This window comes from Apteryx mantelli, chromosome 1 (assembly GCF_036417845.1).
Source record: "Apteryx mantelli isolate bAptMan1 chromosome 1, bAptMan1.hap1, whole genome shotgun sequence".
NCBI classification, from domain to species: Eukaryota; Metazoa; Chordata; class Aves; order Apterygiformes; family Apterygidae; genus Apteryx; species Apteryx mantelli.
In genome coordinates, this window is record NC_089978.1 from 134966449 (window position 1) to 134986663 (window position 20215).

Consider the following 20215-nt stretch of genomic DNA (forward strand, 5'->3'; position numbering starts at 1 on the left):
GGCGGCGCCCGGCCCGCCCCCTGGCTGCTCGGCCCGGCGCTGCCCGCCGCCGTCCCCCGCCGGCGCTGCCCGCCCCTCGGCCCCTCGCCGTCGCCCCGCCTGGCGGTGGCCGGAGCGCGGGGCCGCGGCCGCTGCCTGTGGCGTCCCCGCGGCCGGGCCGGGCCGGGGGGGCGCAGCCGGGCAGAGGCGCGCACAGGCGCCGCGATGCTCCCGTCGCCATGGCAGCGCGGGCTCCAGCGAGAGGTAAGATGGGTCCCTGCGGCTCCCGGCGCCGCTATGGCCGCCCGGCCAGGCGCGGCCAGGCGCGGCGCGCTGCCCCTGGCCGGCGCCCCCCGCCCCGGGCGCTGCCCCTCGGCCCTGCTCCGCTGCCTCTGCCCCCCGGGCCGGGCTCCCGCCGCCGCTCCGCAGCAGCCGCGGCGGCGCCTCCCGGCCGTGCCCTCCCGGCTGCCGGGCGGGGGACAAAGCGGGAGGCTGCCGGCAACAGCCCTGCGCGACTGCCTCGCCCCGGGCGGCCCCTTAGCCCCACCTCGGCCGCTCCGATTCCCTCCAGCTCTTCCTTCCAATTTTTCTGGGCCATCCTCCCCTCAGACCCCCAGCCTTTGCCTTTCCCTGAGTCACCAGTCCCAGGAGTTTTTCATCTCCCTGCAGTTCAGGTCACACTTCCCAGCCAGGGGGAGGAGTGGTGGGGGTCTCGGTGAGGGAGTGGGGCGAGGTGAGGAGAGATTTCTCAGACCTGGCTGTCCTGCACCAGACTCACAGCTCTGCTGTGCCTGGGAGCTGGGGGACCGCAGCAGGGAGCAAAGTCGGGCCCCAAGGCTAGCAGGCACGGCAGGGCTCCTGCCTCCTCTAGGGAACAGTGTGGGCCGCCGGAACAAGCTGGGTGGGAAAGGCGGCAGCAGGAGAGGCTGCAAGAAAATTCGGTCCCCCTGGATTATCAGGGCTTGCTAGCTTCCTGACTGTCTCCAGAGGCCACAGGTCTAACTGCAAGTGTGATGGTATTGGGGGAAAATAAAGCTTAACCAGGGCAGACCAGGGGCCTTTTCAATCCAATCATGACAAACTGCTCCAAGAAGAGAGAAACAGGAGGAAAAGCCTCAGGTGGTTACAGAGAGGGTGAGAAAATACAGAGAACTAGAAAGCAGGGAGGAGTGGGAATGGAGAGCCATTAGCTCAGACTGGGGGGACACCATTTCTTTCACAGAAAGATTAAGTTTGCGTTTGTTCAGATCAAGAGGTTTGTACCTTCCTGGAATATACTATTCGGATATACCCTATAGATGAAGGCAGGAGAGGGGGACTGGGTTGATAGGACTGATGGTCGCTGGCAAAGATGAGTAGACTAATCCCAAATAGTCCCAGGACTAGATTAGCAGTCTTGTTGAGTTTCTAACTGTGGTGCGTCTGGAGATCAGAGATGCCTAGCAGAAATGCACTAGATGAGTTAGGTACAGAGCCATAAGGCTTGTGCTTAAAGGCTATGGGTGCATCTGGATTTAAATGTATTGCCAGAGTGGTGGAGCATGCCCAAAGATGGGACAAGGCAAAAAAGGCAGGTTAAAATCCAGAGCACCAGCACAGAAATCCTGAGATGCAAAGACTGGCGTAGCTGAGGATGCGGTACAGCAGGAGCGAGGAATGTCAGTACAGGTATGCAGCAAGCACAGGACCATAATGGCAGGGAACGATGCAGATGAGGCCTCAATTAAGAAAATGGCATTATTAAAGCTTTAGGTGGGGAGCTTGAGGCTGGAACAGCAGGGAGCCCAGGGTGGCTTAGGAATGCTAGAAGGAGTGCTGTGTACCAGCATCCAAACAGAGTTGTGTAGGGTCTGGCACAAATCTGGCTCTTCTTTTCTCTGAAAGACACAGGGAGAGCTCTGCACAGCCTAAATCATGACAATGTGTTTGTGTGGGCAAGAAGAGAGAAAGATCTGGGGAGATAGAATGATCTTAAATTACTTTTTCTCTCTTCTGTCTTCTACAGTGAACCTCATGCTCTGAATCTCCAAGGGAACCTTTGAAAAGGATCTTCCCCTCCTCCCCATCACGTTTTTGTTTGCCAGCTCTGCCCTGTGCTGTGCGGGGAAGCTGGAAGGAGCAGACTGGGCCCTGGAGGACAGCAAAAAGGACAATGTAGTGAGGGTGCCATGGGCTCTTGGATAGGGAACTCTCTGCATCTTCTCCCCACCCAACACTCTCTGCTGACAGTTCTCTGACAGTCTTGGCAGGAATCTCTGCCTGGCCAAGAGCATGGCACTTGGTGAGTGAGGGATTACACACTGTGTATGTGCCACCCTCACCATTTCCCCAGGACCTTTCTCCTGCCTCCCATCTTCTCTAAATCTCTTTGCCAGCTCCTCATTCACTAGGACGCTGGGCACCAGGCAGCTGCTACTACCAAACTGTCTGGAGTCCTGGCAGTCCCTGTTTGCCTCTGGCCTTCACAAGTCCCAGGAGAAGGTGGTCCCAGAGACAGAAAGTGCCTGGGAGGCACATGAAGTAAGGAGAGCTTTTTCTTTGGGGGGAGAGTGGAGGAGGGGGATAAAATAGATGGGGAGGAAAAAAAAAGAGTGCAAGAGAGTGAGGGAAGAAGCGCTGACAAGTGTTCATGAAAAAGAGTGGAAGAAAGGAAAAGAAAGAGAACAAGGTGGAAGGGATAGAACAAGTGAAAAAAATACAAGCAAACAAGAGGGAAAGGGTGGCCTGAAAGACAGAGTGGCAGGCTGTTCTTGCCTCCCTGCCTAGCACCTGATGACAATGCCTTGAGGACCCCCTCCAGTGTATATAAACCTTGCATCATAGCAGCAGCAGATGAGGAGAGACGTGGTTACCCCCATGTGGAGTCCCTTTTACCCTCTTACAAAATCCCAGCAACGGGGACAGGGTGCGGCCTAGTGGGAGTGGCAGCATGGGGGACTCATCAGAGTCCACCTTGCATAACAATTCGCTGTGGTGGCTAGCATGTGGGATGTTAGCCCTTTTGGCCAACTCCTGGATTATTCTCAGCATCACAGCCAAGCAACAGAAACACAAGCCCCTGGAGCTGCTACTATGCTTCCTTGCTGGGACCCACATCCTTATGGCAGCAGTGCCCCTCACCACCTACGCTGTGGTGCAGCTGCGGCGTGAGTCCTCTGACTATGACTGGAACGAGAGCATCTGCAAGGTCTTTGTCTCCACGTACTACACCCTGGCTCTGGCCACCTGCTTCACAGTGGCCTCACTCTCCTACCACCGGATGTGGATGGTGAGATGGCCAGTCAACTATCGGCTGAGCAATGCCAAGAAGCAGGCTCTGCATGCAGTCATGGGTATCTGGATGGTATCATTCATCCTCTCAACCCTGCCCTCCATTGGCTGGCACAACAATGGTGAGCGCTACTATGCCCGTGGCTGCCAGTTCATTGTCAGCAAGATAGGGCTGGGCTTTGGTGTCTGCTTCAGCCTCCTGCTCCTTGGAGGAATCGTCATGGGCTTGGTGTGTGTGGGTATCACTTTCTACCAGACCCTGTGGGCACACAGAAGACGCCGGCAGTGCCGCCATCAGCGGGCAGAGGAAGCGTCATCCTCCTGTTCTTCCTCAGCACACAACCCTTTCAATGTGCCGGCCATTGTAGTGGAGGATGTGCGAGGCAAAAGGAGGTCTTCACTGGATGGCTCTGAGTCAGCCAAGACCTCCTTGCAGATGACCAACCTCATCAGCGCTATTGTCTTCCTGTATGACATACTCACTGGGGTGCCTATCTTGGTAAGCAGTGAGCTTTCCCTTTCCCTTCACAGAGTCACAGTTAAACTAGATTTCTGTCTGTTTTGAGTTTAGAGAAGAAACTCTGTCTTCTGTCTGCCGACAACAGAGTTGCCTCATCTGAACCTCTGTAGTTCTGAAGGCCAGTTTAAAAAGATTGCAGTAATTCTCTTATTCTCTGCAGGAACCTTTTCTTAAGACAAGTCTAAACCTGGGGAATACACACCACACAGCTAAAAACACTGTGAAAGTTAAAAGTGGCTAAGAGGAGACTGGAGAGGAAATTATTCTGCATACTTACAGGGTGATCTACATATCTAAAAATGATGAGAATTTGATTTCTCTGATTTGCTTCTAGAGAACTGATACACCAGCTTTAAAAGCTGTTGCTGTCAGTTTTCTTTTTCCTTCTGCTTGTATGTTCATAGTCAGCATTCATGTTTTGGCTGACTGGTTGATTTTCTGAACACTGAAGAGCTGAGGAAGTTCGCAAAGGGAACCATTAAGGGAACAGAGGCTTAGTCACCATTTTTCAATCACTGTGTCTTTTGTTAGCACCTATTTAGCTCCAGCTCATAATGAGCACCGGGAAGAGGGGATGCTAACACCAGGTCTCATGTTAGAGATGACAGCTCAGAATACACTCCAGCAAACCTGGGACAACACTGTAGGAACAATTTTTAAAAAGGGGCATGGGGTAATTACTTAAAGAATCCTTTACTAATAGATTACATGCTACTACAGAATTGGCTTATGGTCTCTTTCTCCCTTGATCCCCACTTCTGTCTTTTTCCTCTTTCATGGCCTTGATTTTCTCTCCCATCTCAAAGGTTGTGAGCTTTTTTAGCCTGCGCTATGATACAGCCCCCACCTGGATGGTTCTGGCTGTGCTCTGGTGCTCCATGGTGCAGACCCTGCTGCTCCCCTCCTTCATCTGGTCCTGCGAGCGCTACCGAGCTGACCTCCGCACTGTGTGGGAGCAGTGTGTGGCTATCATGTCTGAGGAAGACGGAGATGATGGTAAGCCCCTCACCACCCCACAGCCATGTTTCTTCACAAATGCTGTCCCTTAAAAACCACAGAGGAGAGAGTGCCTTGAGAAAAGGACCTAGTGGCATTGGGAGAGATGTTGTGGGGGTCTAGATGGTATTCATATTAAAGCTTGGAGTTGGCAACCATAAGAAAATTTATTCTGGAGAAAGCTTTGCCACTCATATGCCGCCTTAAGGACTGACTAGCATCCAGGAAAAATTAGTGCAACAGCTTCACAGTAGGTGTGAGAACAGAGGTGGTGTATAGCCATCAAACCACAATGAAAATGACACACCAGCCCTTAGCCTGACCCGCTGATCCAAAGGCCCACCCAAATTGTGGTGGTGAGAGATTTAAAAGTGAGACAGGAGAAACAGGGAATCTCCTGTGTCTTTTAGCCCTGCTGGAAGCAGAAAGAAGAGGTCCTTAGTCAAAGGCAAGTCCAGAGGGCTGCGAGTAGGGCGGCAAAAATCAGACAAGAATTACGATGGTGTCTAGGTGCCCTGATAATGCTCATCTTCTAGCGGAGAAATGTTTCCTGCTGTTCTCCCCTTTGCCAACAGATGGTGTGTGTGAGGATTATGGTGATGGCAGGATCTGCAAAGTGAGATTTGATGCAAATGGTGCTGCAGCTGTGAAGCGGAACTCCCGGGACATCAAGCTGCTACCCATGCATCACATGTTGTTGCCCCAGGACAAGGTGCATTATCTCCAGGTGAGCTGAAGGGTAGCAGGGGCAGCCCCACAACCCACTTCCTTCTCTCTTGGTTTCCCATATCTTTGTGTCCTATTGACTCTCTTCTCTCAGAAGGCCTCAGCTACGCCTCCTCTGTTCTTTCTCTTCTCAAGCCTTCCATCACCTGCCTCCTTCTCCTGTTTCCAGGTCCCCATCTCCCGGAGAATGTCACATGATGAGACTAACATCTTCTCCTCCCACCGGACCACTCCATCCTTCCTACACAAGTGGTCTTCATCTGATGATATCCGCATCTCCACCCCCCGCAAGCCCGGAGGCCCTGGCTTCTTGCCTCCTCAGTTGCATGGCTACCAGCACCACCGGCGGCCCCCAGAAGATGAGCTGACAACCCTCCGGCAGTTTTTGGAAGGGGGGCTGGCGCCCCGGGGATCCAGCTCCAGTGCCTGCTTCTTCCGAGATGAGATCACCACATTCATTGATGAGACGCCACAACCCACCCCAGCCTGCAGCCCACGGCACTCCTGTCTCCTGCTCACATCACACCGCGATCGCCGCCTCTCACTCGGCAGCAGAGAGGAGGAGAACACTGGCTGGCCACGGCGCTGCTCGCTGGCTGGCAACGAAGCCTGGCATCTGCAGGATGGAGAGCAGGCGCCACATGAACGGACCCTTGAGGCCTCTGAGGCTCAAACCTTCCAGGATCCCAAACTATGAGAGACAGCATCAAAAACATTCAGTGCCATCAAGATTTTTAAATAAAAATTCAAATGTTCCCTTGTCCTGGGACCCAATTACTAATTTACATTCTTGTCTTTCTCACCAGCAGGCAGGAAACAAGGCACCTCACAGTCGTGGGGGGAAAAGCATGACAGAGCTGCAGAACAGAGTGCTACGGATGTGGACAGTCTGCGCCTGCTCTCAGGTTATAAACACAACCGCCACTGCGACAGCCATTTGACACCCTTGCCAGTCCCATCCCTTTGTGAACTCCACCCTCACATTAGCTCTGCCCTAAGAGACAAGGCAGGCACAGGATGGTATTAAAATTCTATATTTGGAGTGTCAATTGTGTGTCTTTTTAAAATAATATATTAGTAATAATTTTGTTTCCATAGAAACTAAGTGATTGCCTTAATGTTTAATGAAACTTCTCAAGCTTCTGGAAGGGAAATACAGTGTGCAAGGCTCCTTCCCTGCCTCTCTCTCTCCCTTTCCTTGTCAGTGCATCTGGGAGGCAGCAGATACTTAACAGCCCAGGGACAGGAGCAGAGCCTATATTGAGGAGTCATCATGGGAGACTGGGTGAAAAGTTTTCCTCTCCATCTCAGGAGAGGCTCAGGCTACCTACAGCTAAACGGGAGTGGCCTCTGTGATTTCTACTATCACTCAACAAAAAGCATTGCTTTGAGGCAACCCTATGCTTGAAACAATTAAGTTCTCTCAAGCAAGATCCTGACCCAAAAAAGTCTTCTTTCACCGGTGTGATCTGTTGATTCCAGTGCAAACTCTTCATGAAACAGAATGGTCCGAGCATCTCACCCAGATATAAGGCCAGCTTGGAAGACCTGATAGAAGTTTGTGCATGCAAGGCCCCAAATCTGCCAATTTCATCAAAGCTGGGAACTATGATATCTGAAGCAGTTTTTCACTTTGTGCAGAGATCTCAGAAGGGACGTACCATGCTGGTTTATGGAAGATGATCATTTTCCTTCCAGACACTGGTTGTAGTTTCAACCATGAGTTAAGGGAGTAGCTGCATCAGAGGAACTGTGGAAAAGATATAGTTCTTCACCTCCAAGGAGCTTTTCCACGTGATGGAACTTAGTCTATAAACTTTGAAAGTATAGATCATATCCTGTATGCATTTGGATAAATTAATCATAACCCCTTAAATGGCTTCTTTGTTGGAAGGGTCTAGTTCACATGTACTAAAGGAAGGTTTAGCTTTGGCTGGTACTTGGTGGCTACCTGGACAATGAATCGCATCAGACAAAGAGGTCAGCCTCAGCTGGCTTACAAAGGACCTGCATTGGGTTGATCTAGGTACCCCTACAGTCATGGCAGGTCCCAGTTGATGCAGTAGGATCTGCTCGTGAGGAGAGACATGGGGGCAGAGACTTAGCCAAGCCTTATCCCTGTGTGTGTTTTTTCCAAAGAAAAGTGATATAACTGCCACCTCACAGGCAGTTCCTTGGGGGTACATGGACACAGGGTGGTGGGTTAGAGCTGACCCCTGCAGCTATGATCAACAAGCAGCCCAAGATCATGAGGTCATGATTATTCTAACACATTACATGCAGCTGCTCAGCGCTGCCACTCGAGATGCCAGGGCTCAACCTCAGGTCGAGGAAGGTCAGGAATTTGCTCCACCTCTTTGTGTCCCCGATCCAAGAGCTGAGCTTGTCCTCATTGCTGGGAGGCTGGGGCGGGAGGATCCAAGAGCTGAGCTTGTCCTCGTTGCTGGGAGGCTGGGGCAGGAGGGTGGCACAGCCGGGGCAGGCTGCAGATGAGCTGCCCAGACCCCTCCAGGCTGCCTGGCCATGGTGCTCACCACTGCCAGGACTGGGGCGAGCGGGCAGGGGGCTCTGCCCACCCGGCCCAGCACGGCCCGGCCTCCGGGGTGTGTCTAGCTCGGGGCCTGCCAGCATCTCCACCCGCCCCCTGGCTGCGCAGTGCTTTCCCGTCCCCTCCTCCTCCGCAGCTCAGCCATGGCCTCCCTGCTCCTCCCGCTGCTTCTTGCCCTTGCCGCTGCTGCCACGTCTGCGGCTGCAGGCCGCGTGGTCCCCTACGACCTGCTCTACGCAGACGGCGTGCGTGCCTACTTGGCGCGGGAGTGGACGCGGGCGGCCGAGCTGCTGCAGCGCTCACTGCACAGCTACGCAGGGCTGCGGGAGGCCCGCAGCGCCTGCCACCGCGCCTGCCATGATGAAGTGGCCTTTGTGCGGGGACCGGCAGCACCCTGGGACTCTGCCTTCTTTGACCGGGTGCTGCAGCGTGCCAACTGCCTGCAGCACTGCCTGGGCCGCCAGCTTGGTGGACCACCCTCAGCACACCGCATCAGCCACGCCATCCAGCGGGACTTTGAGCAGCGGGAGCCCTACAACTACCTCCAGGTGGCCTTCTTCCAGGTGGGCTTGCCTAGACAAGGTCCTGAGCAACCTGATCGAGCTCTGGAGTTAGCCCCCCTGTGAGCAGGGCACTGGGCTGGAGACCTCCAGTGGCCCCATCCCACTTGAATCTTTCTCTGCTTCTCAGCAAAAATAGCATGCAGGTTAGGTAGCTGCTGGAGGTTTGAAGGAGTTCAGAAGGCAGTGAGGTGCAGGGCACTGCGAGGCCTTGCAGATTGCCACCCCTTTGTGCCTAGTGAGGTTGGCCTGACATGTGGGCTGTCAGGGACATGGGACACGGGGCACAGGCATGCTGTGGATGAATCTAGGTCACAGCATGGGCCGAGCAAAGTGCTGTTTACAGGTGGGCCCTACCCAAATACTCAGTGTCATGGTGCTGAAGTTGGTGGGAGCAGCTGGGGTGAAAGGTAGGTCTGAAGGGAAGTGGGTCTGCCTAGTGCACACGGGAATGTTACATGTGCTGCCTTTTCTCCGCAGCTGAAGAAGCTGGATCAAGCGGTATCCGCAGCTCACACGTTCTTCATTGCAAATCCCCAGCACTTCCAGATGCGTGAGGACATAGAGAAATACCGCCGTATGTCAGGGGTGAAATCAGACAGCTTCCGGGATCTGGAGGCCACACCACTCTGGGTGAGGATCTGATGCAAAACTGTGTGTATTTACAGGCATCAGCATGGCTTGTCACACATGCCCAGGGACCAGTCTAGGACCCTGCTCTATTTCCACATAGGGGTCATGGCCTGAGACAAGGTGTCCATACACCAGTGAAGGCAAACTAATGACACAGAAAGAGATTTGGTGGTGGCAATTACAGCAGGCTGCAGTGCCTTGGAGAAGTCTATTCGGCACACGTCCAGATTTGCTGTAACACTGCATGGTGGGCTGTGCATGATCCAAGCAGGCCCCTAGATGTCAGCACTATCCTGAGTGACTTGAAGTCTCAGGGAGTCCTTTGGTGTCACCCACACTAACAACGGGCCTGGTCCTGTCCTTTGCAGGAGGCGTATGAGGCTGGGGTGCAGCACTACAATGCAGATGAGTACCTGCAGGCTGTGGCCAGGCTGGAGGAGTCACTCAGAGAGGCGCTGTCAGCACTAGAAGAGTGTCGTGCCCTCTGTGAAGGACCTTGGGAGGAGGACAAGGACGAGGACGAGGATGAGGAGAAGGAGGACATGCAGCCTGGCCTGTATGAAACAATTGCAGGTAGTGTTGGAGGCACAGAGGGGTGGGTAGGAAGGCCATGCTTCCCAGTCTGGATAGGCCCCATCTCCCAGCACTCCTGTCTGGCAGACAGGGGAGCTGCTGGCTTTCACGCTGCTCTCTCTTGCAGCCCATTATGTTCAAGTCTTGAAGTGCAGACAGCAATGTGTGCTTGAAATTGCCACAAAGCCAGGGTGGATTTCAGCCACGGAAGACTTCATACCCTCCCATCTTGATTTACTGCAGTTTGCCTATGATCAAGGTGAGCAGAGCCACGATCCAGTGGGTGCTGCCGTAGCACCCCTAAGCTTGCACCTCTCCTCCGGACCTAGAGAGCAGCGTATCATGGGGAAAAGTGTAACACTGACCTGAGCTCTACCTGTCTCCCTCCTCTCCTACCCCCTCTGTCCACCTCTCTGGCCAGAACTTCTCTTGCTCAGGCCCAAGCCTGAGGCCACCTTTGGAGAGGTTTCTCATGATCCACCTCTGACTCTGTGTGCAATTTCTCTAATTTGTCGTGTTCCCACTGTGTGTATGGACAAATCTTTCCTCCAGAGCTCTCCATTTGAAGTCCTAGCTCTAACCATCTGCTCTGTCCAAGCTGTATATCTCATACCCTCCTTTTCAGTATGTCACTGTTTCAAGTGCTGCCTTCTCAGGCTCCCACTTCTTATATAGAGCATGCACTTGCATCTCATCTTAACAGTGATGTCCCTTTTGAGTCAGCCCTGCCTGCCCTAACTTAGCTGATAGCCTGTCATGACATGGGGCATCCTGTCACCCCTGTTACTTTCATATGTACCTCAGTTTGTCCCTTGAACACCTCTACTCCATCCCCCATGCAGCCTGTCTGACCCAAATGGCTGTCACCTCCTCTGTGACAGCCTTGATAAAATTTTTCTCTCAAAGAGGCCTCCAGAGCCCAACTGCCTCATCATCACTATCAGGCGAGGGAGGTGGGACTGTCCTTCCTCATATTTCCTTTTCTTCTCCCTCAGTCTCCTCTGAACTAGCCCCCAATAAATACTGAAAATGGGCCCATTCTTCACCAGGCTCATTCCCTGTATCTCTGCCCACTGTCCTCTGCTTTGTAGAGGCCCAGCTAGGCAGGGAGGATGTGTATTCAGTGCCAGGCCTCCCACTGCCAGATTGTGACTGGGACTTTGGGCACTGCTGGCCTATACACATTTACTGCTAACATCAAGGCTTTTGATGACCTGTCTGTTTGTTCTGTTCTGTCCCTGCTCAAGTTGGAAACCAGACACTGGCTGCTGAATGTGCTGCTTCCTACTTGCTCTTCTATCCCATGGATGAGCCTATGTTGGAGAAAATGAATCAGTATCGCACAGAACTGGGGGAGGACACAGCTGTCACAGCCAGAGAGGTAGTTCCAACCCTGGGTCTGTATTTGCTGGCCCTCCCCTGTCTCCTACAACTGGACCACCGGTCCAGGAGACAAAAAGGGGAGTGTGTATGTTTCACTGCAGATGTGTGCCAAGCCCAGGGCTAAAGAAACCTGAGCCTGAGTTTGCTCATAGTCTACACCAGACAGAGTCCCTCCAGGACAGAAATGGGCTCCTTTAGTGCACAGCAGTGCATTGGGGCAGGTTTCTGCCCTGGACAGGTATGGGATTATCTTTTGTGGTTATCTGACAGCCTCTTTGTCTCCTTAGAATATTCAGCATTATGTGCAGAGATCTCTGATGGAGAAGAAGTTGATTTACTATGCAGTGGAGCATCTAGGAGGAACTTTTAACGATCCTGTAAGTAATGATATTATCTTAATCTTCCTGCCCTAATTTCATTAAGAAAGTTACTAGTCCTCAATTCAATAGCACATGATCCAGAGAGGATCAGATGCTGATGAGAAGGACCCCAAAATCCTTCTGATGTGGACTTTTAAGGGCTTTTCTCTGCACTAGGACCAAAGCTAGTTGAAAATGTTGCTGTAACTCTATGCATTAGCCCAATCTGACTGGTCTCAGAAACATGCTAGAGCCATTAGTCTGGTCTCCCCTGGAGAAGGGGGACAAGGGACTGGCTGGTTAACCTGATCCAGTGTGGGAGAAGTTTGCTGGGTGCTGAACCTTCCGCATTTGTTCCTGTAGGATCTTTGGACTCCAGATGAGCTGATTCCTGAAAATCTAAAGGAACAACACAGGTAAGATTGGCTGAGTTGAGTAGGAAATGGAAGTGCTGGAGGCAGGGGATGGGGTAGAACTGGCAGGGTTCATATAGCTAACAGTAATACCTACTGAGGAATGGGCAAAACAGGAACATGAAGAGCGTGAACAGACAACCACAGAGGAGGGTTAGGTGTAGCTCTGTATACTGACAGCCCTGGTCTGTGTTTTCTCCCTTGCTCCCGAGAGAGGATCAGGAGAAGCAAAAGCAGGAGACTCTGGATGTGGAAGAGAGGGAGAAGAGGGGTGAGTAACAGAACTCGAAGAAGGACTTGGGTGCAGTCAGCCAGGCTAAGTGCTATCTCTTCTTCCATCCTCAGGCATTTGAATGCTAGCATAGACGCTGACTGACTTGAATGGCTCAGCAAGTCTTCTCACCGTTTCTTTTCTCCCTCTTTGATGCATGAATAATCTTGCAAAATCTCGCTGCATACATCTGTGGGATGGGAACCCAAAGAGCACTGTGGCTGGAGAAGGTGAGACCAATGCTGCCTGGATATATGACAAGCCTATGGACATGCAGATCCTTGTTCAGTGCAGCTGTCATGAACAGGCAGGAGGGTCTACACCAAACCTGGTTCAGCTCCACCAGCCCGACACCAAACAGCATTTTTCTGAAGGGGTCAAGGAGAAAGGGGGGAAAACTGGAAACAGACTACTCAGCTTGAGCAAGTCTTTCTCTAAAAGAAACAAGTCCAGATGGATCATGGCTGAATGCTACAGGCTGCAGTGCAGAGTCCTTTGTTCTTGCTGGTCCTATACTCTCATGTGTGGACGCAGAGCCTCTTGCAGGCCTCTGTCCTGGCGTCTTTGCTCGAACTGACCCCCAGTGGTTCTCTGCTGTAGGAGCAGATCATTCTGATGGTCTGAGTGTGTTGGCATTCCTGACCATTCAGAGGTCAGAGAGGGGAAGAAAAAAGACCTATTGCATCAAGTCATCAACTGATAGCCGTTGCTTCTCTTTGGGGCTGAAGAGAGTAGAAAGATGCACTGGAGATACTTCTAGGATAAGGTGCGTGATTGAAAGGAGTGTTGATGGAGGTGTTTACCTGCTTCTTTTCTCCAGAGCCTCACCCCAGGAGGCTGGGCATGTTCTGCTGCTGTGATCCACAGTGCACTCAACTCTCTCCATTTCTCTGCTGCTCTCCCAGCACACCCCAAATTTCTGCTGGCTCCTGAAGCACTCGCAGTAGGCCAGCTCCTCCAGCTGATGCTCTGGTTCCCCTGATGCATGTGAGGGGTGCAAGTGGCCCAGATCTGTGAGGGATGGGCACTTCTGGGGAATGCTTCTGTCTTCCCCCAGAACATATAGTGTCTCTCCTCCACTTCCTCATCCAGACTGGGCGTTGGTAACTGAGGGTTTCTTGTCCAAAACTTGCTCATCCCTATCTGTACATACTTCTCCCACAGGTCCTTTGCCTTTTGAAGGTGTCAGTGTCACCATGGATTCCCGCCAGATGAATGGAACCCAGAGGGTTGTGTTTGACCAAGTCCTGACAGAGTCCGAGTGTAGGGACCTTCTCCAGCTGACAAAGGTGAGGCCTGAGTCTTGTAGGAGCCCCCATATGCCCTCTCCTCCTCAGCAGACAGAGCTGCAATGTTGCAGTGGAGGAGAGATGGCAGCCTCATCTGTGTCATCTCTATCCATCTATTCCAGGCAGCTGGAGGAACCGGAGATGGCTACAGGGGAAGACGGTCCCCTCATACCCCACATGAGAGATTTGAAGGGTTAACCATTCTGAAGGCCATGCAGGTAAGTGGCTCTGTGAGCCTCCCATCTTGGTTGTCCATAAAGAGTGTTTATCACCTGAGCATTTTTCTCTGTGTTATCTTTCCCACAAGCACACGTGCAGTTTCCCCTGACTATCTTCCTCCACATTCATGTTTAGGCACATTGTACATGGAGCACTTGACATGTGCCTTCTCTCCTACAAGGAAGGGTTTTAGGGTCACTACTTGTCCCAGTGGGATAGTCTTACAGACATGTCTTCCTTAGAATCACAGAATGATTTAAGACAGAAGGGGCCTCTGGAGATCTCTAGTCCAACCCCCTGACCACAGCATGGCTAAATCCAAAGCTAGGTGAGGTTTCTCAAGGCCTTCTGCAGGCAAGTCCTGAACATCTCTAAGGGTGGAGATTCCCCAGCCTGTCTGGGCACCTGTTCCAGTACTGAACCACTCTTGGGGAAGGAAGTTTTTCCTTATATCTAGCCAAAATTTCCCATGCTGCAACTTATGCCCGTTACCTCTTGTCTTTTCACTGTGTTTCTCTGAGAAGAATCTGGCTCCTTCTTCTCTATAACACCCCTTTAGGTGTTGAGAGACTGAGGTTAAATCTTCTCTCAGCCTTCTCTTGACTGAAGAAATGCAGCTCCTTCAGCTGCTTTTTATAAGTAAGTCATGTGCTGCAGCCCCCCAGACATCTTAGGGCCCTGCACTGAAGACTCACTCCAGTTTACTACTGTCCCTCTTGTAATGGGGGGCCCAAAACTGGACACTGCATTCCAGATATGGCCTTGTGCACTGAGTAGAGGGAAAGAATCACTGTACTGTACGGGTGCACTCCTGACTTATGTTTACAAGAGAAAGCATTCTTTTCTTGCATGTGTGTGGCCACAGGACTTAATGCAGGTGTGTTCCTCTGTAGTGTGTACGTGTGTCATTTCTTAGACGGTCCTTGTGTGTCTTTCTGACAGGCTTGTTTTTCTCTTGTAGCTGGCCCAGAATGGCGATGTGGACTGGAAAGATGCCAAATTGCTTCTGCAGGCCAGTGAGAAATCCCGGAAAATCATAGAGTCCTATTTTACCCCTGGGAAGAAGCTCTATTTCTCGTTCACACACCTTGTGTGCCGCACAGCTGTGGAGGGTAAAGAATACTTCACCATGTTTGTCCCCTTCCCCTGAGGACTCTCCTTCCCAGTCCCAGCCATGTCCTCCCAGGAGACTCTTTTCCCTTTACTCTCAATGTGCCCCTCTCTCTGCCTTATTATTTCTTATTATTTCTGAAACACTTAGTCTTTCCTGCAACTTCCCTCTTCAGGGGAACAGGAAGGTCGCATGGATCTCAGTCACCCAGTCCATGCTGACAACTGTCTCTTGGATCCCGAAGGGAATGAGTGCTGGAGAGAACCACCTGCTTATGTGTACAGAGACTACAGGTAAGATAAGAAGGGAACCTGCATTGGAGCATGTGGAGATCAGAACTTCTCCCCAGCCCCCTCAGAGGATGAGCTCAGCTGGCTGATGAACTCCAGCCATCGTATACAAACCAGGTGATGGGGGCCTTGACTCAAAGCCAGACAGGCCTATAGCATAAGACAGAGGGCTGCATGAGCAGCTTCAGCACAAAGTGTGAAACACCTCCCCTGTGTTGGCAGGAGGGTCTGCCTTTCTCCCTCCTCCCTCACTGCAGCGAGCATTAACAGTTAGAGAGCATTACTGGGCTGGGAGACTGCCTGGATCTAGAACCATGATATTAAATTTTCTTCTTGTGGGTCTATCACAGTACTACAGTCCACTCCCAGCCCTTACGATAAGCTGTTTCTTTTAATCATGTTCTACCTTTCCCTGTTCCTTTCTGCTGCATTGTCCATGCATTACAGGACACGGAGAACTGAGGTCCTTGACTTCCTTCACTTGAGCAGCAGTCAGTGTACTTCCATGACTATCCTCTCATTCATATCTCTGAGGATTCACTACCAATACTTTGTTTTGGGTTTTTCCTTTCCATGTGAGAGGTTTTCCCAGCCTGTGGTAGGTTTTTGTTACTCTTCTGTGAAAAAACTTGAAATATGTTTTTAAGACAGTGACAAGTGCTGCAGATCAAGCATGTTATCCTTGCCTGGGAAATAACTGTTCTGTCGAAGACAGTGTGATTGACCCAGTCTGCTTTTAATAAACCCATGTTATGTTTTAAGACCATTTTCCATTTACCTCTTGTCCTTCAGTTATCCTTCTTCTCAGAAATAGATTCTGAAGCCCTGAGGTCAGACTACCAGGCCTGTTTATGCTTCAGCCATTCTCCCCACCTTCCTATCCCTTCTTACATGTAAGAGCTATCTTTGCTTTTCTCCAGTCATATGTTACCACCCTGACTTCACAGTCTTATTAAACACTATGCTAAAAGAACTGTAACTTCCTGGGCTTCTGGGTTTGTAATCCTCTCATTGTCCGTATGTCCTTAACATTTTGCTTCAGCCCCCAGAGTGATGATTTTTATTTAATATTCCCAGTCCCATTAATGAGCATCTCTTGTTGCTCTGACATTCTCCGTCAGCTTAATTGAATACTGAGAGGAGCTCATGAAGTTTGTGGTTCTTACTTTTATCCTAGTTGACTGTGGTCTCACCTATACTGCTTCTCCTTTTGTCTAATATGAGTAAAGAAATTTCTTGTCTTTATTTCCTTTTCGGCGTGTGCCAAGCGTGTTTTTGACCATTCTTATGTTATCCTGCACTCCTTGATTCTTAAGACATGTCTTTCCCTGGTGATCAGTCTCTTCTTTCAGGCTTCAGATTATTCCCAATATTAAAACACAAACAAGGTCATGCCAGATCGGAACTGAGGTGCGCCTAGCACAGGGTGCTGTCACAACAGTGCCTCGGATGCATGCTGAAGAGTATTAAAAAAACAGGACAAATGTGTAGAGCTGCCTCCCTGGAGTACTATCCCAACCTGCTGTGGTGTGTGGCTCGGGGACTTCCCCGAGCTAGGCACCACTGTATTTAACAGCCCCAAATGGATTCTCCTAGTAATTGGTTTAGTTACTTTTTGAACCTGTGGAATCATTCAGGCTCCACAGCCTCCTGTGACAAGGAGAGTGAGGAAGCATCTGAAGTTTTTTTGGTCTGAGTCAGCCACCTCTGATGTTCTTAATTCTCCTGTAAGAAAAGCTGGCAAAGAGTTGGTCCTTATTCTCTTTCTCCGCAATACCCATTGACTTACAGACCTTTGTTCTGTTGTCCTTTTGTGGCCTCTAATGAGGCCTGTGCTTTCCAGGCATTCCTTGTAAGGAAGCCAATCCGTAACTTTTGATCATCTGTGTCGCCCTTTTCTGTACTTTTTCCAGTTCTGCTGTTTCGTATCTGAGATCGGAAAGGCAGGCTTGAACCCACCATGCCGGGTGTAGACAGCTCATTGTGGATTTATACAGTGGCATAGTGATGGTTTGTTCTCTGTTCCCTTCCTAGTCATTCCCAATGTTGTTTATTTTTCCACCATGACTGAGTTGATGTTTTCATAAAAACTGTCCACTGTAACCTCCAATCTTATTTATAAGCACTGAAAGTCAGCTCAGGGTCTGTTATTGTTAAGAGTATTTTCTTTTCCCTGACACATTGCTTTAAGTTTATTTATTTAATAAATGAATGCAACAAACATTTATTTATAATCAAATTAACATTTATATAAATATATTAGTATTTATAATAAAAATAAAATTATATATTTATGTTACTTTGAATCTACTTGAGTGGATTATCATCCACTTGGGTGTGCAACTTTTTCCTAGACATTTGCTTTCTCTAGCATGGAATACAACTCTCAGGTTGTTCACATGCCTCTGACTTAAAGAAATACTGTATTCAGATCTCTGAGCTGAATCAAATCATGATCACTCGTTCTGAAGTTAATATGCTCTTCTGGATGGTGGGGAAAATGAATGTGTTAACCTGGAAGAGTGATGAGTAATTTCATTTTTCCTTCCAATGACAACTGTTTTGTACTTATATGCTTTGAATTTCATTTGTATTCCTTTTCTCTTCTCACCCAACTTCTTCATAGTGCCTCATGAACTTTTCTGTCCTTGCCAAATCCAAGTAATGCTACATCATGTCCAGATTTTTCCCACTCCCCTTGCTATTCATGTCTTTTCCAGATGATTCATTCAGATATCAAACACAGGATCTGGGACAGCGCCATGAGGTTCCTGCTAGTAACCTGTGGCAAGGATGAAAACTGAACACTTAATTCCACATCCATTTCTGATCCACGCCAGCACCTTGCTCTCACACCCATGACAACTTGTTTTATTAGCAGTATCCCATGATAGCTGTTGTCAAGACATTTTAAATATCTAAACAAACAAAAGAGAATTCAGAGAACTGGGGTTAGCAGTGGGTCAGGCAGGTTTTCTGATCTGGGTAAACCGTATTGTATCTCACAGATGTTTTGTTCCTGTCTTAAATTACTGTTCCATCAGATTTGCTAAAGACGGCTGTTTAGCTTGCTGGGACTTGCAGTGACTGTTTGCAGAGCTGTTTTTGAGAGCCTGCAGTTTGACCCTACCAGGGCTTAGGGATGAATAAGCTTCACCATCCATATGTCCTCTTTCTTTTTGTCTGCAGTGGCATTCTCTACCTCAATGATGACTTCCAAGGCGGGGGCCTTTTCTTCACTGAACTGGACACTGTGACTGTCACAGTAAGTCTGGGACTTGGCAAAGGAAGGAGAGCGGACTGAGGGTGAAATTTAGTCTGTTTGGGCGAAACTAGTTGATTAGTGGATCACACCACTCCAAAAGCAGTCCAATGCAGGTAATGTGGCAGATTCAAATTGGAGCAACTAAAGGCAAACTGAGGCAAATCTCAGATAGAGGAGAGGTTAACTCATTTCTAGCTGAGATGTCCCAGGCTCTTACACCCTGTGGGTGTCTGTGACCTCTATTGTCCTTTTGGTTCTCTCTGTCCCTCCCCAGGGCCCACCTTTCCCATAGATTATAATGCCTAGCAGCCCTTTGCCGTTCCACACCGCCAGAGTCAGCGTGACCTCTGTAGAAGGACAGCGCTCCCCAGGGCAGAGAGCTGCCAGCTTCATTGTCCCTTCTCTGCCCCGACAGGCCAAGGTGTATCCTAAGTGTGGGAGGCTGGTAGCCTTCAGCTCTGGCAAGGACAACCCACACGGCGTGTGGGCTGTGAGCCATGGGAGGCGCTGCGCCGTGGCTCTCTGGTACACGCACTCCCAGGAGTATGCTGAGAAGGTAAGGGACCATGCTGGAGAGTGGATACAAGGGCCTCCAAGCTGGAGCAAGTCTCTCTGGGGAACGGCTTGTGGGCTTTCTCAAGGATCGGGGCCTCGTGCAGGAGCTGATAGTTGATTTCTGACAGGGGTTGGGGCCCAGCTGGGTACCCTGTGGAGAGGCAGCCTGTGGTGGGTCCTGCAAGAGAGAATGGGCTCTAGGGTGTTGAATGGTTGTGGCAAAGGCAAGATGAGTCTTGCAGGCCCACACGGACAGGGTGGAGACTCCAGCAGGGAGAGGTTCCCATCATTTCTGTCTCCGTGGTTGCAGGAGAGGGTGAAGGCAGAGGAGCTGATGGAGCAGAGGGCTGCGGAGCAGGACAAGCCAGACGGACAGCTACTTCAGGGAGCCAATCATGGCAGCAGGTCCTCACCAGAGTCCCCTGTGCCTAGTGACAGAGCCAGGCCCACAAGCCGGAGGCACAAGCCTGGCTCTGACGGGACACAGCACCCCAAGGAACTGCAACCCAGAGACGAGTTCTGAGTATGCGAGACCCTGGGGCAGGACTGGCACGCACAGTGGCCTGGCACGTCTCAATAGTGCTGGCACCACCAATGCCTGGAGCAGTTTATTACCATGCTAGAGCCATAGTGGTAGGGAGGGATGCAGCTTGCTTCTCTGTGACTTCCTAGAAGCTGAAAAATGGAAGCAGGGACAGCGTATTAAAGTCAGTGACACCAGGATCTTTCTTCACTGCCTCGCCAACATGTTTGTGTCATTTGTCACTTCTTTCAGTGCAAGCTTCTTGGTCATATGGGACCAAACCAAAGTGGAGAAGGAAGGGCCTAGGGGCTTTTGGGAGCAAGAGCTATTCTACACTCAGGAATTCAACACAGAAGCATCTGAATGCGCTAGGCACCTGCAAACTCCAGAGCCTTGAGGTTGAAATGAGAGAGGGAAGATGAGTGGCTGAGAATATATGAAATAAAAGCAAAATGCTTAACAGAAATGTTGGCAGGAGTTTGAGTCTGTGCTCCAGGAGGGAGACATACACACTGGTTGCCAATGGAAATTTAATTAACAAATGATGGAAGGAGATTGAGCTCTCAGCGAAGGAAAACAAACAAAGTGTTTGCCCAGATGCCAGCTACATCCAGTAAGGGAGGGCAAAAGCAAAAGTCAGTTCTGCCAAGAGTAACCCGTGGAAAGGGTAGGAAGTGCCTTCAAGAAAAAGCACTGTACGCTCTTGTTTCCCTGAAGCAAGACCTTTTTTTT

At 50.6% G+C, this 20215-nt stretch overlaps 2 protein-coding genes across 5 annotated transcripts; both read left to right on the plus strand.

Annotated features, from left to right (window-relative positions):
* Nucleotides 1-2508: 2508 nt before the first annotated feature.
* Nucleotides 2509-6540, plus strand: GPR162 (G protein-coupled receptor 162). The gene is made up of 4 exons (XM_013958158.2): nucleotides 2509-3748; nucleotides 4576-4765; nucleotides 5341-5492; nucleotides 5661-6540. The coding sequence occupies exons 1-4, from the start codon at nucleotides 2909-2911 to the stop codon at nucleotides 6186-6188; spliced, it is 1710 nt and encodes a 569-aa protein (XP_013813612.1). The 5' UTR covers nucleotides 2509-2908; the 3' UTR covers nucleotides 6189-6540.
* A 1608-nt stretch (nucleotides 6541-8148) lies between these two features.
* On the plus strand, nucleotides 8149-19949 carry P3H3 (prolyl 3-hydroxylase 3). 4 transcript variants are annotated; one of them, XM_067303040.1, is made up of 15 exons: nucleotides 8149-8602; nucleotides 9080-9232; nucleotides 9601-9805; nucleotides 9933-10064; nucleotides 11053-11186; nucleotides 11476-11565; nucleotides 11911-11963; nucleotides 12173-12231; nucleotides 13396-13520; nucleotides 13643-13738; nucleotides 14701-14851; nucleotides 15026-15143; nucleotides 18330-18405; nucleotides 18821-18961; nucleotides 19736-19949. In XM_067303040.1, the coding sequence occupies exons 1-15, from the start codon at nucleotides 8183-8185 to the stop codon at nucleotides 19787-19789; spliced, it is 2007 nt and encodes a 668-aa protein (XP_067159141.1). In that variant the 5' UTR covers nucleotides 8149-8182; the 3' UTR covers nucleotides 19790-19949. The 4 variants fall into 4 exon arrangements, with proteins under 4 accessions (XP_067159141.1, XP_067159134.1, XP_013813606.1 ...); XM_013958152.2 differs by lacking the exon at nucleotides 19736-19949 and adding an exon at nucleotides 19271-19707 and having other exon boundaries at nucleotides 8152-8602; XM_067303033.1 differs by lacking the exons at nucleotides 18821-18961; nucleotides 19736-19949 and adding an exon at nucleotides 19271-19707 and having other exon boundaries at nucleotides 8150-8602.
* Nucleotides 19950-20215: the final 266 nt, after the last annotated feature.